The sequence below is a fragment of the Prionailurus viverrinus genome, chromosome D4 (assembly GCF_022837055.1).
Source record: "Prionailurus viverrinus isolate Anna chromosome D4, UM_Priviv_1.0, whole genome shotgun sequence".
NCBI classification, from domain to species: Eukaryota; Metazoa; Chordata; class Mammalia; order Carnivora; family Felidae; genus Prionailurus; species Prionailurus viverrinus.
The window spans coordinates 80,687,800-80,700,044 of NC_062573.1; the positions used below are offsets into that span (position 1 = coordinate 80,687,800).

A 12,245-nucleotide genomic window follows, 5' to 3' on the forward strand; every position below is an offset into this window, starting at 1 on the left:
AAAGACCCCCGTGCACCTGCAGCGACCCCCTGCGACCCTGAGGAGACTCACCGTGCACTTGTTGGGCTTCTCCCCGGAGTGGACCCGCATGTGGATCAGCAGTTTGTACCGGGCGTTGAACGGCTTGTACCTGCGAGGACAGCCGGCCCAGAAGCAAGTGAAGTCTTCCCCTTTGCGCTGGTCGATGTGCACCTTCTCGATGTGGCGCACAAGTTCCTCCTGCTGCTCGTACAGGGCGCTGCAGTCGATCCAGCGACAGCAGTGTTTGCCCCCCGCGTCTTCCACGTCGCCGTCCTCGTCCAGCGCGGCCCGCGGCAGGGCCAGTGGCGGGGCGCGGGGGCCCAGCTCCGGGTGGTGCAGGTGTGGGTGGGCGTGGTAGGGGGGCGGGGGGCCCTGGGGGGCCGTCGGCAGCGGGGGCAGCGGGGCCGCGGGGGGCAGGTCCAGGGCGCCCCCCGGGAAATCGTCCAGGCGCTCAGTCTTGAGCAGGCCGGCCGGCTGGCCGTCGGGGTCGGGCAGGCCGTGCTGCACCACCGTGTTGGCGACCAGGCCGGGCTGCGGGCCCCCGTGCTCCAGCTGCTGCATGCGTTCGTACTCCAGCGCGCCGTCCTCGCCGTAGGCCGGGGGCACAGGGCCCCCGCCCCCGCACGCCCCCCGCACGCCCTTCTGGCCGCTGGGCCCCGAGCACGGCGAGGGGATGCAGCTTCCGCGCACGCCGAGGAAGTGCCCGTAGACCTCGGGCTGCGGGGACACGTTGGCCGGGGAAGCCCTCGACCCGTTGATGTAGGCCACCAGCGACGTGGGCGAGGTGCGGATGATGGTATTGAAGTCTATCCCAATGCCATCGGACAGCGGGGACAAGGACAGCGCTCTCTTCTTGGAGCGGGCCGAGTGGGACCTGGCCGACGAGTGCCGGGGGCTCGGGTAAGGAGAGTGGCTGTTGTCCACGCCGAAAAGGTAGGACGGTAGTGAGTTAGAGACATTATTGCTGGACATGGCTGTCCCCGGAGGAAGGCTAAGGAGGTCCCCTAGATCGATGCCATTCTGGGAGCCGTGGCTGGAGGGCAGCGACGGGACAGCCCTGTAGCCATGAGACCACTCTTGTTTCACGCTCAAGGCCGACTGACTTTCCGTCAGACTCAAAGTCGTGGACGCCAAAGACTCACGAGAAGTAAGGGACCTGGAACAGCAGCCAGAAAGGGGGGGGGGGAAAGACAAACATTTTAGCAGGATATGGATTGCTTAAGAGCTAAAAGAACACTGCATTGACAATCCCTTAAGTATTTCCCCTAATTACATTCTCAGCTAAACACACATTCTTTGGCTAAGATAAAACCCCAGGCTTTTAGTTCCAGGTAAATAACATTTTACCAAGAAGAACAATAGCGGCTAATGCTCACTGGAATCACAAAACAAAAGATCTATTGTTATAAATAATCTTAATACTTTAATGATAATAAATAGCCCTTGCTTTGTTTTTAAATATCTTTTTTAATGTCAGGGGAAAAATTTAGAGACCTGGGAATAATTACTGATGCCATTTCATGGCAAACCAAATAAGTAAGTATTTATTAAGCACTTACTGTGCACAGCACACTACAGATAGACATTGCAGGGGATACGAGTCTAAACAGAGTTCCACCCTTTGAGCATATTCTATTTGGCTAAGTAAAACAGAAACCCGTGCTTCATTTGGGGGGAAAAGAAGTGAATCCTCAAAGTCAAACGGTCATCCAGGGGACCCAATACTAATTTCACAACATTTCACTGATGATCAGGAATTCTAAAGATTTCTTGAAGAGATAGCAACTCACTCCATCAGCGCTCAGTGACAACATCAAATCAACCCAGGAAATGAAAATATACAAAAGACAGCTATGATACATAAGGGAATGACAGCCTGAAAAATCAAGCCCTATTTGGAATTATGCACTTGGGCCATGCAGGGTGTAACGACGCTTGCTAGTCTGGGGTTTTCCACGAGTCCCTGTACTTAATTAGAGCAGCCCTGGGACCAAGAGCAGATTTTCTGCATTTAGGAGAGTCCACTTGGGCAACAATCTGTCTCCTGTTCTTCTTACCCTTTACGAAACATGCCCCACGGGTCACAGTCTTTACCTGCATCTCAAAATGGCTTGTAACGTAGTCTGGCCACTTGAAAATTCGTTTCGCTTTACTGGGACACCACTGCCTTAAAAAGCGTTGAAAGGAAATGTCCAACCCTTGGACGTAAATTCGTCACGAAGAGGTTAGCTGTATCACTCACTTGATTTCCTGATGCAGACAGGGTATCTATCAGAAAAACCTGGCTCATTCTTATGTACCTGCGCTGGCTTTCTACGGAGATTTTTTTCTGCCCCTCCCCCCTCCCCCCGCCAAAAATTAACCAAAACAAGGTACTCAACAGAGCATCTCTCTTCCCAGAACAAACCCATTTACTATACTACAGCTGTGGTACAGCAACCTGTTGCAAAGAACTGAGGGAAAGGAGAGAAGCATTCCCATCCCATCTGTTCCTCCAGCTCCTTCTCACTAAATGGGAGCCAGGAACACTGTTTCCTACAAGCATGAGATATCAGTAAGAAAACATCTTGACTCTCAAATGCACAGGATAAGGTGATAGATAACACCGTTATCGATGTGATGTTTCCATCGAGTGAAGTAATGTTTACCAATGACAAACACAGCAGGAATTTACGTCCAGTTGCCCTTGACACAGATTTTTTTTTCACCATCCCCATTTTTATATTCAGGCTGAAGTCCTTTTGCAAGCCCCAAAGTGGTTTCTGAACCATCCGTGTTTTTTTTTTTTTAATTCCCCGCGGACATTTTCAATTATTTCCCCCCCGCACACCTGCAGCGTGCAAGGACTCCTTGCAGAAATCAGCTCAGGGCTCCTGGTGATGGGATGTCAAGGGCCTTTTGGTCCCTTCCCCAGAGAGATTCCGGAATTGCTTTCTGACCCAAGCCAAATCAGTAGTCGTGTCATATATGAGGCAAAGACAACTGACTTTGCTTTACACCCTGAGGTCGAGAAGGTTTACAGAACATTCTCAAATGGTCCATTTGCCTGGTCACTGTCATACTGGAGCATTTCAGATTTTTAAGCAGTGAATATCGGGCAGAAGGTCTTTTACCCACCCGCATATACTTTGCATCTGAGATTACATTATTTAGTTTGAGGGCAGCCTACAGTGAGACATGTTCATTTATTCCACTGTCGAGAGATATTTCTCATTTTTTCCAAATTACACCTAATTATGGCATGATTCAAATCTGATCATAACCCCACGCAGGCACGTCCCTTGGCTCTGTGGACATCTCAGTTTCCTAAGACAGTTACCATATACTTTCCAGAAAGCAAATGCTATATTCTGTTTTCTATGGCAATAATATGAACAGAGAACTCACTCTTCTATATCAAACACCTAATACGAACAAAACTTCCAACGAATGAGCTTTGCCTAGCCACCAATCTCCCCCATGTGCAATTACCCAGCTATTTCCATCATTCAAAGTTCTAATCCATGAAACTTCTCCCAAATACACCAGCTCTCAGAAGAGACCTCTTTCCAAAAGAAGTTGTATACTGTCTGTACTGTGCCTTAAATGTAGCCTCCGCTATAGGCATCTGTGGGTGTTATCCTTCTCAGTGAAATCCAAAACCCTTCCACATGAGGGATCATTTTTGTCTCCCTGGTACCCACCAGACTATGAGATATATCGTAAGTTTTCAAAAACTGTTGACTAAGAAGGTGAATAATCAGTATGATGATATGTCACCATCATTTATAGCTTACAAGGCATCTTCCCTGCACATAATCACATGTGATACAACCTGTGAGGTGAGTAAACTGGATTTTTAAAATAACTTCTATATTACGGAGAATAAAACCGAGGTTCTGTGCAATTCCCCCCACTGATACCCAACAAACACACACAGAAACTCCTTATGGAAGTACAAATGAAGTCACCTTGGACAGGCAGTCACCTAGCCGGATCACATATATTTCCGTTTTGTCCACATCATACCCCAAATGTGGTCCAGAATGCTCTGCCTGGTTCACAGACCTGGTATAACAAGCTTAAGGTCCTACAAGCTAGGATTAGAACCCACATTTTCTGTTCTCCTTCTGCAACAAGGCGCTAAATGACCGTGAGAAGAGTCCCAAGGACTCTCTCCTATAGCCCCTGATGCTGGGCACACCAGGCCCACGGGGAAGAAACTGACAAAGGGCTGTGGATCTATCACCATACAAGATGCTCTCCATTTCCGTATGTTCACCTGCTCCTATGGGTATTATTGCTGGTGACTGGTTAATTTGGAGCTCTATAGGAAAGGAAAGAGACAGAGCTCAAACCAAATAAAACCATTATGAGAAACCCCATCAGTGAAACAGGTTAGGGTGGCTGGTGAGGCAAGAGCTTAGTAACCCTCATGGCACCATAAGGGGTGTGATGGCCAAGCTGGATGGCTTGGTTCAACACCAAGTTCAAAAGAAATACTAACTTACAGATCACACTGACTTCCTCAAACTGATCCTCAAGAGAATATATGTTATATACGACATGGGAAACACGAGCCCTAGTCTATCTTTAAGTTCTCATCTATGAGCATGGGCAAATGCCCCAGAAGAATTAGCACTCCATCTGAAGGCAGTATGACTTTATAAAATACTAGAACTTACCGAGAGCCCAGAGTCCATCCTCAATCCCCTTGGCCTCCTCTGAGCTTTGTGGAGATATTCCAACCCAAAAGGAAACCCTAAGAAACTCCACCACCAGAAATCACCTCCAAGTATCTCCGGTTTACTAGCTCTAGTATGACCTAGATCACAGATCTAGAATGACATTATTAGACTGATGGTCGCACTCTGTAACCGACAACAAGCTAAGTGACACGAGGCAAAGCATTTAGACTTTATGGGTCTTGGTTCCACCATCTATAAAACAGAGATAATACTTGCAGATGGTTTATGAATATTCAATCATAAAATGCAGAATCACAATATATGTAAATGCACTAGGAAAGCTGAACACATACAAGACCCATGCAAGTAGTGTCTAATCTCTCCTGTGGCCCAACTTTTGCTACACTGGCACATGGAGCCACTGTGGAGGCTATCCTATCAGCACTTGTCATTTTAGACGAAATACACACAATACAAAAAAACTCTGTCTTACAGAGTTTTGGCAATGCCTAAACCAAGAATGGCTGCTGGGTCTTCGAGAAGGTAAGGTATAGTTTGCATTTGTCAGTAACTGGGGCTAGTCAGAAATGGTTGGGAAACTGACAGAGACAAATACACAGCATCAGGGCACGTTGTGCATCCTGGATTAAACGGAACCCAGCAAAGCTACAGAACAGTGCATTTTCCAAAATGAGCACTCCGGAAGAAAAGTACTCAAATAAGGTCCAAAGAAGAAATACACACAGCAAATCTATGGGGGACTAGTCAATATTATCAATCATTAAGAGAATTCGGATTAAGATCAAGTAACAATTTGCACACCAAACTGGCAAAAGGTACCAAAACAATAAAACCTAGTACTTAATAAGAAATCCGGAACTCTCAGATTACTGGTGAGTTTATCAATGGGTACACCTTTCCTGCAGTGCAATTTGGGAATACATATCAAAAGCCTCAAAGCTGTACATCTCCTTTAACTCAGCCACTTTGCTTCTAAGAATTTATTCTAATAACTAGGGCCCCCGGGTGGCTCAGTCGGTTAAGCATCCAATTTCGGCTCAGGTCATGATCTCATGGTTCACAGAATCAGGCCCCTGTTTCGGATTCTGTGTGCTTGTCTCTCTCTCTCTCTCTCTCTCTCTCTCTCTCTCTCTCTGCCCCTCCCCCACTCACACACTGTCTTTCTCTCTCAAAAATAAAATAAACATTACAAATTAAAAAAAAATTGTTCTAATAACCAGAGATATGCAACAGAAGATTTACAGAATCGAGCCAATAAAGTATTACTTATAATATTTAAACAAAGGGAACCAACTAAAACTGCTCAGTAATAAGAGACTGATAAAAATGCTAGTTTTAAAAAAAAAATAAAATGGAATCTTGGGCGGGAAGAAACCATTATATGATGCTGAAGGTTTTTATTACAAAACAAAGTGTTTCTATTAACTAAAAAAAAAAAGGAAATTATAACACTATGTAGATAATTATAGATCAATTTGGTGGAAAGAAAAACCTAGGCCTCTGATGATGTGTTTGCACATAACTGGAAGGGTGTGTCTCATAATCCCCCCCATGGTCGCCTGTGGGTGGTAGGGTCCCGGAGAACTATCATTTACTTGTGCTTTTCCATATTTTCCATCACGAATAACAACTACATAGATAATCAGGAGAAAACAATAAATTTTACAGCTTTCTATAGGACAGCCATCGCTCTGTCTGAACAGTTCATTCCCCCTCACCCACTTCCCCCGGGCATGTCTCCAGTGGATAAAACACACAGATGATTCTGTCTCCGTCTTCTCTTTATCTCTAGACAGCAAAATGCCTTCAAGTTGAACGGCTGCCTCCTACCCTTTCTCTCCTCTGATGGAACACACAAACCAACTTAAGGATCACAAATAAATGCAACCTTCCCGAATTGCTAAAAGTAATTTCCATACTTCACCAAGCCACCCCACCTCCCAACTCCTGTTCCTTTGCTCACCCTGCCAAAGAATTATTTCCATAGAAGGACTCACAGAATACAGAGTCCAAAAACATATGTCAATGCACCTTTAAGATGCTGTCCTTTAAGGATACGAAATTATGCTAAGGAATCGGATATGCCAGAAAACACTGAGATAATGACCCTTCTCTGGCCGACCCATGAAAGGGACTGCATCAGGTGTGTGGCTGAAGCCGCCTGTGCCCTGCCTGCCGTCACTTTCTCCATTAATTATGACTCTCTGCCTTCAAGGCATGTGCTGGACTTGCTACGGACGGGAAGCTGAAGGTTTCCCAATGACACCTATCCCAGAGCACAGTTAATTTTACATGCAATACTCAGCAAGAGTGAGGAGTCCCTCCAGGCATAATCATCGATGGGAAAATGACAGCAGCAGTTTCCCATCACAAAAATTCTCAGGTGAAAAACAAGTTTCCATCTCATGGAAACACTGGCACGAAATAAAGGATCCGGGAACTCTGATTTCTGTCTGAGTCTCAAGCAGTGGCTGGGAGGACGGTGCAGACAGGTGAGGGGGAAAAGAGACAGAGGGGAAGCGGGGGGAAGGAGAGCAAGGAGGAACGGGCCCCCGCGACTGTGAGACACGCCAGCAGATTCCGTCCCCCGGGAAGAGGAACAGAGGGCTGAGAGTCCAACTCCTTGCCAAAATCACAGTTACAGCAGGGCCAGGATGAAGAGGCAAAAACTCCGGATTGTGTGTCTCAAGGAAGGCTACTTAAGGAAGATGAAGCCAATCATTTCAAACACAGAAATGGACTTGAGGCATGGCACGGTATTTTGATTTTAGGTTCCCTATCGTATCAACCTTGCGAGATAACAAAGATTTGTCCGCAGGGGTGATTGCCCCTTCGTATTCGAGTCTCTCCCACAGAGACTGACACACAGCCCTTACTGGAGCCACATATTCCGGCACTGGAGGAGGCACTGTGGTGAAATGCTGTGTAATTCGTACCTGAAAGCGTGTCTTCCCCGACACGTGGTAAAGTCTGGAAATGGTAACTTCTATCTTTACTTCTACCATCTCCCTAAACTTCAACTGTTGCATTATGCAGACGGTAGGTACTTCATCGATATCTGGGTGGACATGCGGACGCACGGACAGACAAAACAGAGGAGAAAGCAGCCTGGGGACACTGCCGCACATACACCGAAAATGAGCAGCTCAGAGAGATGTACACGGCACGTCTCGCTTCTCCAGCCATGACAGGACCCAGCCTCCCCAGGAGTTGCCGGATTTACACACAAGGCCTTAGTCACTAAGGCCCCCAAATCTCAAACTGGGCACTAATTTCACTCGCGCTATGAGACAGCAGGTGTTAAACCATTGTTCCCAATTAAGATGATATTATGACACATTCTTAGTTTTTATACACATTCCCCTACAAAGCTCAAATCCAAAGAGTTGCTTGAGTGAGTATGTGTGTGTGTGTGTGTATGTGGGTGTGTGTGTGTGTGTGTGTGTGTGTGTGCATGTGTTCAGGAAGGGAAGGGAAAACACTCGTGGGGTGTGATTATACCATAAGAAGGGGGGAAAAAAAAAGTAACTTGAGACCTGGTATCTGAAGGAGGTATATTCAGGTTGGCAGCATTCATTGCCCTCTGTAAGCTAGGACTGATCTGGTTGCATGCTGTAGAGACCTGGCTTGCTGGAGGTGAACTGGGTCCCAGTCGCTGAACCATCATGGGACTGCTGGTGACCACTAGATTGTTGCAGCTGCCTTTTCCAATGGACTTGCACTGAGGCCCAAAGCCAAGAGCCCCTAAAAACAAATGAATCAGGTTAGCTTTCATGTCCCTTACATCAGAAATCAGTCAATACACACACGTGCACACTTACGTCGGGACTCCTCTTTCAAGCCAGTCCTCGGATCATCTTTTTGTTCATTTTTAGGATTAGTGATACCAAAAGCATTCTGTAGTTCCAATTAAAAAGCCACTGCTGCAATAAAAACCCTACAATAAAAATCACCATTGATACCAAATGTGCTTACATTTCGCTCCTTCTACATAGAAGTACCCAGTTATTCAGAACCATATTCTATCATGTCCTTCCCTAAAGGGTTAAGGTGGTAAGTAGACGGGATTACTTGCATCTAGAAGTTTCTTCTAGAATAGTCCATGTTTTGGATCACCCAGCAAGGAAAGTTGACACTACTGAACAAAACACATTTAACTGGTTTACTTCTTTCCAATTCCGGCCTTCTATGACACCTCTTTTAAGGGACATAGTCTGGCCATGTCTTTCCAGTTCTGATTCTGATTTCTCCTCTTCATCCCAATACATTGTCATCGGACACATTCCCAATTAAAAAAAAATCAGGATGAAAGAGTAGTAAACAAAACACTCATTCTAAAAACAGGATGGTAACCAAGTCCAACATAGACTTCTCATTTCATTAGTAACAATCTCCAAACGCAGTAAAATTTGGTACGTACCCCAAGGAGAAAGGGAAAAAAAAGAAACCCACAAAAATCTGTGTCATGATGGAAAAGTGAAAAGCATCAAGAGAAAGTCGAACACCACCGTGAGTCACTTATAAAAAAAAAAAATAATCGTGGTTGGATCATTCTAGACATTCTTTTCACATGGATGTACTTTTTCAAACATTCTTTGCAAACTACCTGGTCATGTCTCAGTGACTGTACACTCTGTTCCCATTTCAGGCAAAAATAAATATGATGTCAGATTTTAACAAATTAGGCTCTAAAATCTTTTTCACCAAGTTCCCCATACTCCTCATTAATCTATCTGGGATCAAAGTAAGTAGAAAATCATCATGGTAACTTTCCTTAGCCCTAAGGGACATAATTTCCTATTTTGTTTTCCAGAAATTAAATCAACAACCAAAAAATGACTTTGTCATCTTTTGTAACATTCTCTTCTAAGAGCCCACAAAACTAAAGGATAAACAAGAACTCGGAGCAATGACCATACTCTCATCAATGAAACCACATCTCAAAAATGCTGAGAGAGTCACAGTGTTTTTAGCTGGCAGGAGCCTGCTTTTTAGTCCAGCCCTCTGGGAAATCTCAGTGGTAATTCACTTGCCCAAGGCCACACGGGGATTTCATGACAGAGCAGAAATGGATTCCACTCTGGTGTATTTTCATGGCACCTGTAAGCTTAAGTTTAGATACTGGATGCTCAGTTTCCTCCTTGGATACTTGCCAAGACCATTAGCTCCAACAGAAATTTCTCTAATTTTCTTTTTCTCTCTACTCACCTACTGCTGCTTATACCTGATGTATCTTCTCGCGCCTTGAAAGACCTATCACAGATAGTCTCTCTTCTCTCATAAACTCATACAACACTGTGCCCTCAGGCCCCCATCTTGACACCAAAAGCAGTGGATGTGTTCTCGTGCAATGATCGTAAACTTAGTATTTTTGCAATTTCCAACAAGCTACATGCCATTTGCTTTTCAAACTCTCTTTTCACCTTGGAAAGTGGTGATGTGATGGTTCGTGGCCTAGCCCGGTGTGGAAGACACTTGAAATGGCTCCCCAGGTTCCATCACTATAGCCACTGCTACTAAAAGCAACATCAGATGTCAGGTATTCAGTCAAACTCAATGTCACACATCATCTGATTCCTTCTCCATAAAAAGGTACTAATACCTACCTTTAAACCAAAGACATATTAGCAGCTGGAACAGCACAACCAAAGAAATACTACCTGAAGACAAAGCATATTGATACTTTTTTTCATCAAAGCTAAGAGGCCATATATTGTAAGGCACAGTATTCTTTTATATGAGGTAAGAACACGCTGCCGGAGAAACTCGTGTCGAGGTTTCAGAGACACTCTGATGTGGAAACACACATACCTTAGAATCGATAAATACGAACATGATCGGGAGCACCTTTGCATTTTCACTGCCTCAACTCAGAGGTCACCTCTTCCCCCCTCCCCTCCCCCACTGCCAGCTGGGCAGATGCGACCAGTGCTTTTCCTTCCCCCACCACCTCTCACAACACATCTGCCTCAGCACCTGTCGGGAACTGTAATGTTTACGTGCCTGTCACCTCCTCCTCTTTTATACCTTATGGCTCTTTAAAGACCTTGGCTGAGGCAGTTCTGCTTCCGCCGCACCTAGCGAGAGGGCCCGGACGACAGTACCCACCGAAGTGTGTCACCGAAGTTAAGAAGGAACGAATGAATGTGGACACAGAGAACAGGTTAGTGGTTCCGGGGGAGGGGTGGGGAAGGGACCTACAGTTCCACTGACAAAATAAGTAAGTCATGGGCATGTCCTGTACAGTGTGGTGACTATGGGTAATAATACTGTGTCGCTTATTTGAAAGCTGTTAAGGGAGTCAATCTTAAAAGCCCTCATCACAAGCAAGGAAGGAAGGAAGGAAGGAAGGAAGAAAGAAAGAAAGAAAGAAAGAAAGAAAGAAAGAAAGAAAGAAAAGAAAGAAAGGAGGAAAGAAAAGAAAGAAAGAAAGAAAGAAAGAAGGAAGAAAGAAAGAAAGAAAGAAAGGAAGGAAGGAAGGAAGGGAAAGGAAGGAAGGAAGGAAAGAAGAAGGAAGGAAAGAAGGAAGGAAGGAAGGGAAAAGAAGGAAGGAAGAAAGAAATGAAGGAAGGAAGGAAGGAAGGAAGGAAGAGGAAGGAAGGAAGGAAAGAAGAAGGAAAGAAGGAAGGAAGGAAGGAAGGAAGGAAGGAAAAAGAAGGAAGAAGAAAGAGAAATGAAGGAAGGAAGGAAGGAAAGAAGGAAGGAAGGAAGGAAGGAAAAAGAAAGAAAGAAAGAAAGAAAGAAAAGAAGGAAGGAAGAGAAAGGAAGGAAGGAAGAAAGAGAAAGGAAGGAAGGAAAGAAGGAAGGAAGGAAGGAAGGAAGGGAAAGGAAGGAAGGAAGGAAAGAAGGAAGGAAGGAAGAAAAAGAAAGAAAGAAAAAGAAAGAAAGAAAAAGAAAGAAAGAAAGAGAAGGAAGGAAGGAAGAGAAAGAAAGAAAGAAAGAAACGAAGGAAGGAAGGAAGGAAGGAAGAGAAAGAAAGAAAGAAAGAAAGAAAGAAAGAAAGAAAGAAAAGGAAGGAAGGAAGAGAAAGAAAGAAAGAAAGAAAGAAAAGAAGGAAGGAAGGAAGGAAGGAAGGAAAAAGAAGGAAGAAGAAAGAGAAATGAAGGAAGGAAGGAAGGAAAGAAGGAAGGAAGGAAGGAAGAGAAAGAAAGAAAGAAAGAAAGAAAGAAAAGGAAGGAAGGAAGAGAAAGAAAGAAAGAAAGAAAGAAAAGAAAGAAAGAAAGAAAAAGAAAGAAAGAAAGGAAAGAAGGAAGGAAGGAAGGAAGGAACAAAGAGAAAGAAAGAAAGAAAGAAAGAAAGAAAGAAAGAAAGAAAGAAAGAAATGAAGGAAGGAAGGAAGGAAGGAAGGAAAAGAAAGAAAGAAAGAAAGAAAGAAAGAAAGAAAGAGAAGGAAGGAAGGAAGAGACAGAAAGAAAGAAAGAAAGAAAGAAAGAAAGAAAGAAAGAAATGGAAGGAAGGAAGAGAAAGAAAGAAAGAAAGAAAGAAAGAAAGAAACGAAGGAAGGAAGGAAGGAAAAGAAAGAAAGAAAGAGAAGGA

General features: G+C 44.7%; 1 protein-coding gene across 3 annotated transcripts in view; it reads right to left on the reverse strand.

The window, feature by feature from the left end:
• The window catches only part of GLIS3 (GLIS family zinc finger 3), a 547,841-nt gene that overhangs the window by 292,105 nt on the left and 243,491 nt on the right, over positions 1–12,245 (reverse strand). For all 3 annotated transcript variants that reach the window (XM_047831214.1, XM_047831212.1, XM_047831213.1), the window contains exons 3-4: positions 8,246–8,453; positions 52–1,177 (exon numbers count right to left, since the gene is read on the reverse strand). In XM_047831214.1, the coding sequence (XP_047687170.1) occupies positions 52–1,177; positions 8,246–8,453 (1,334 nt within the window). The remainder of the gene's footprint in view (positions 1–51; positions 1,178–8,245; positions 8,454–12,245) is intronic.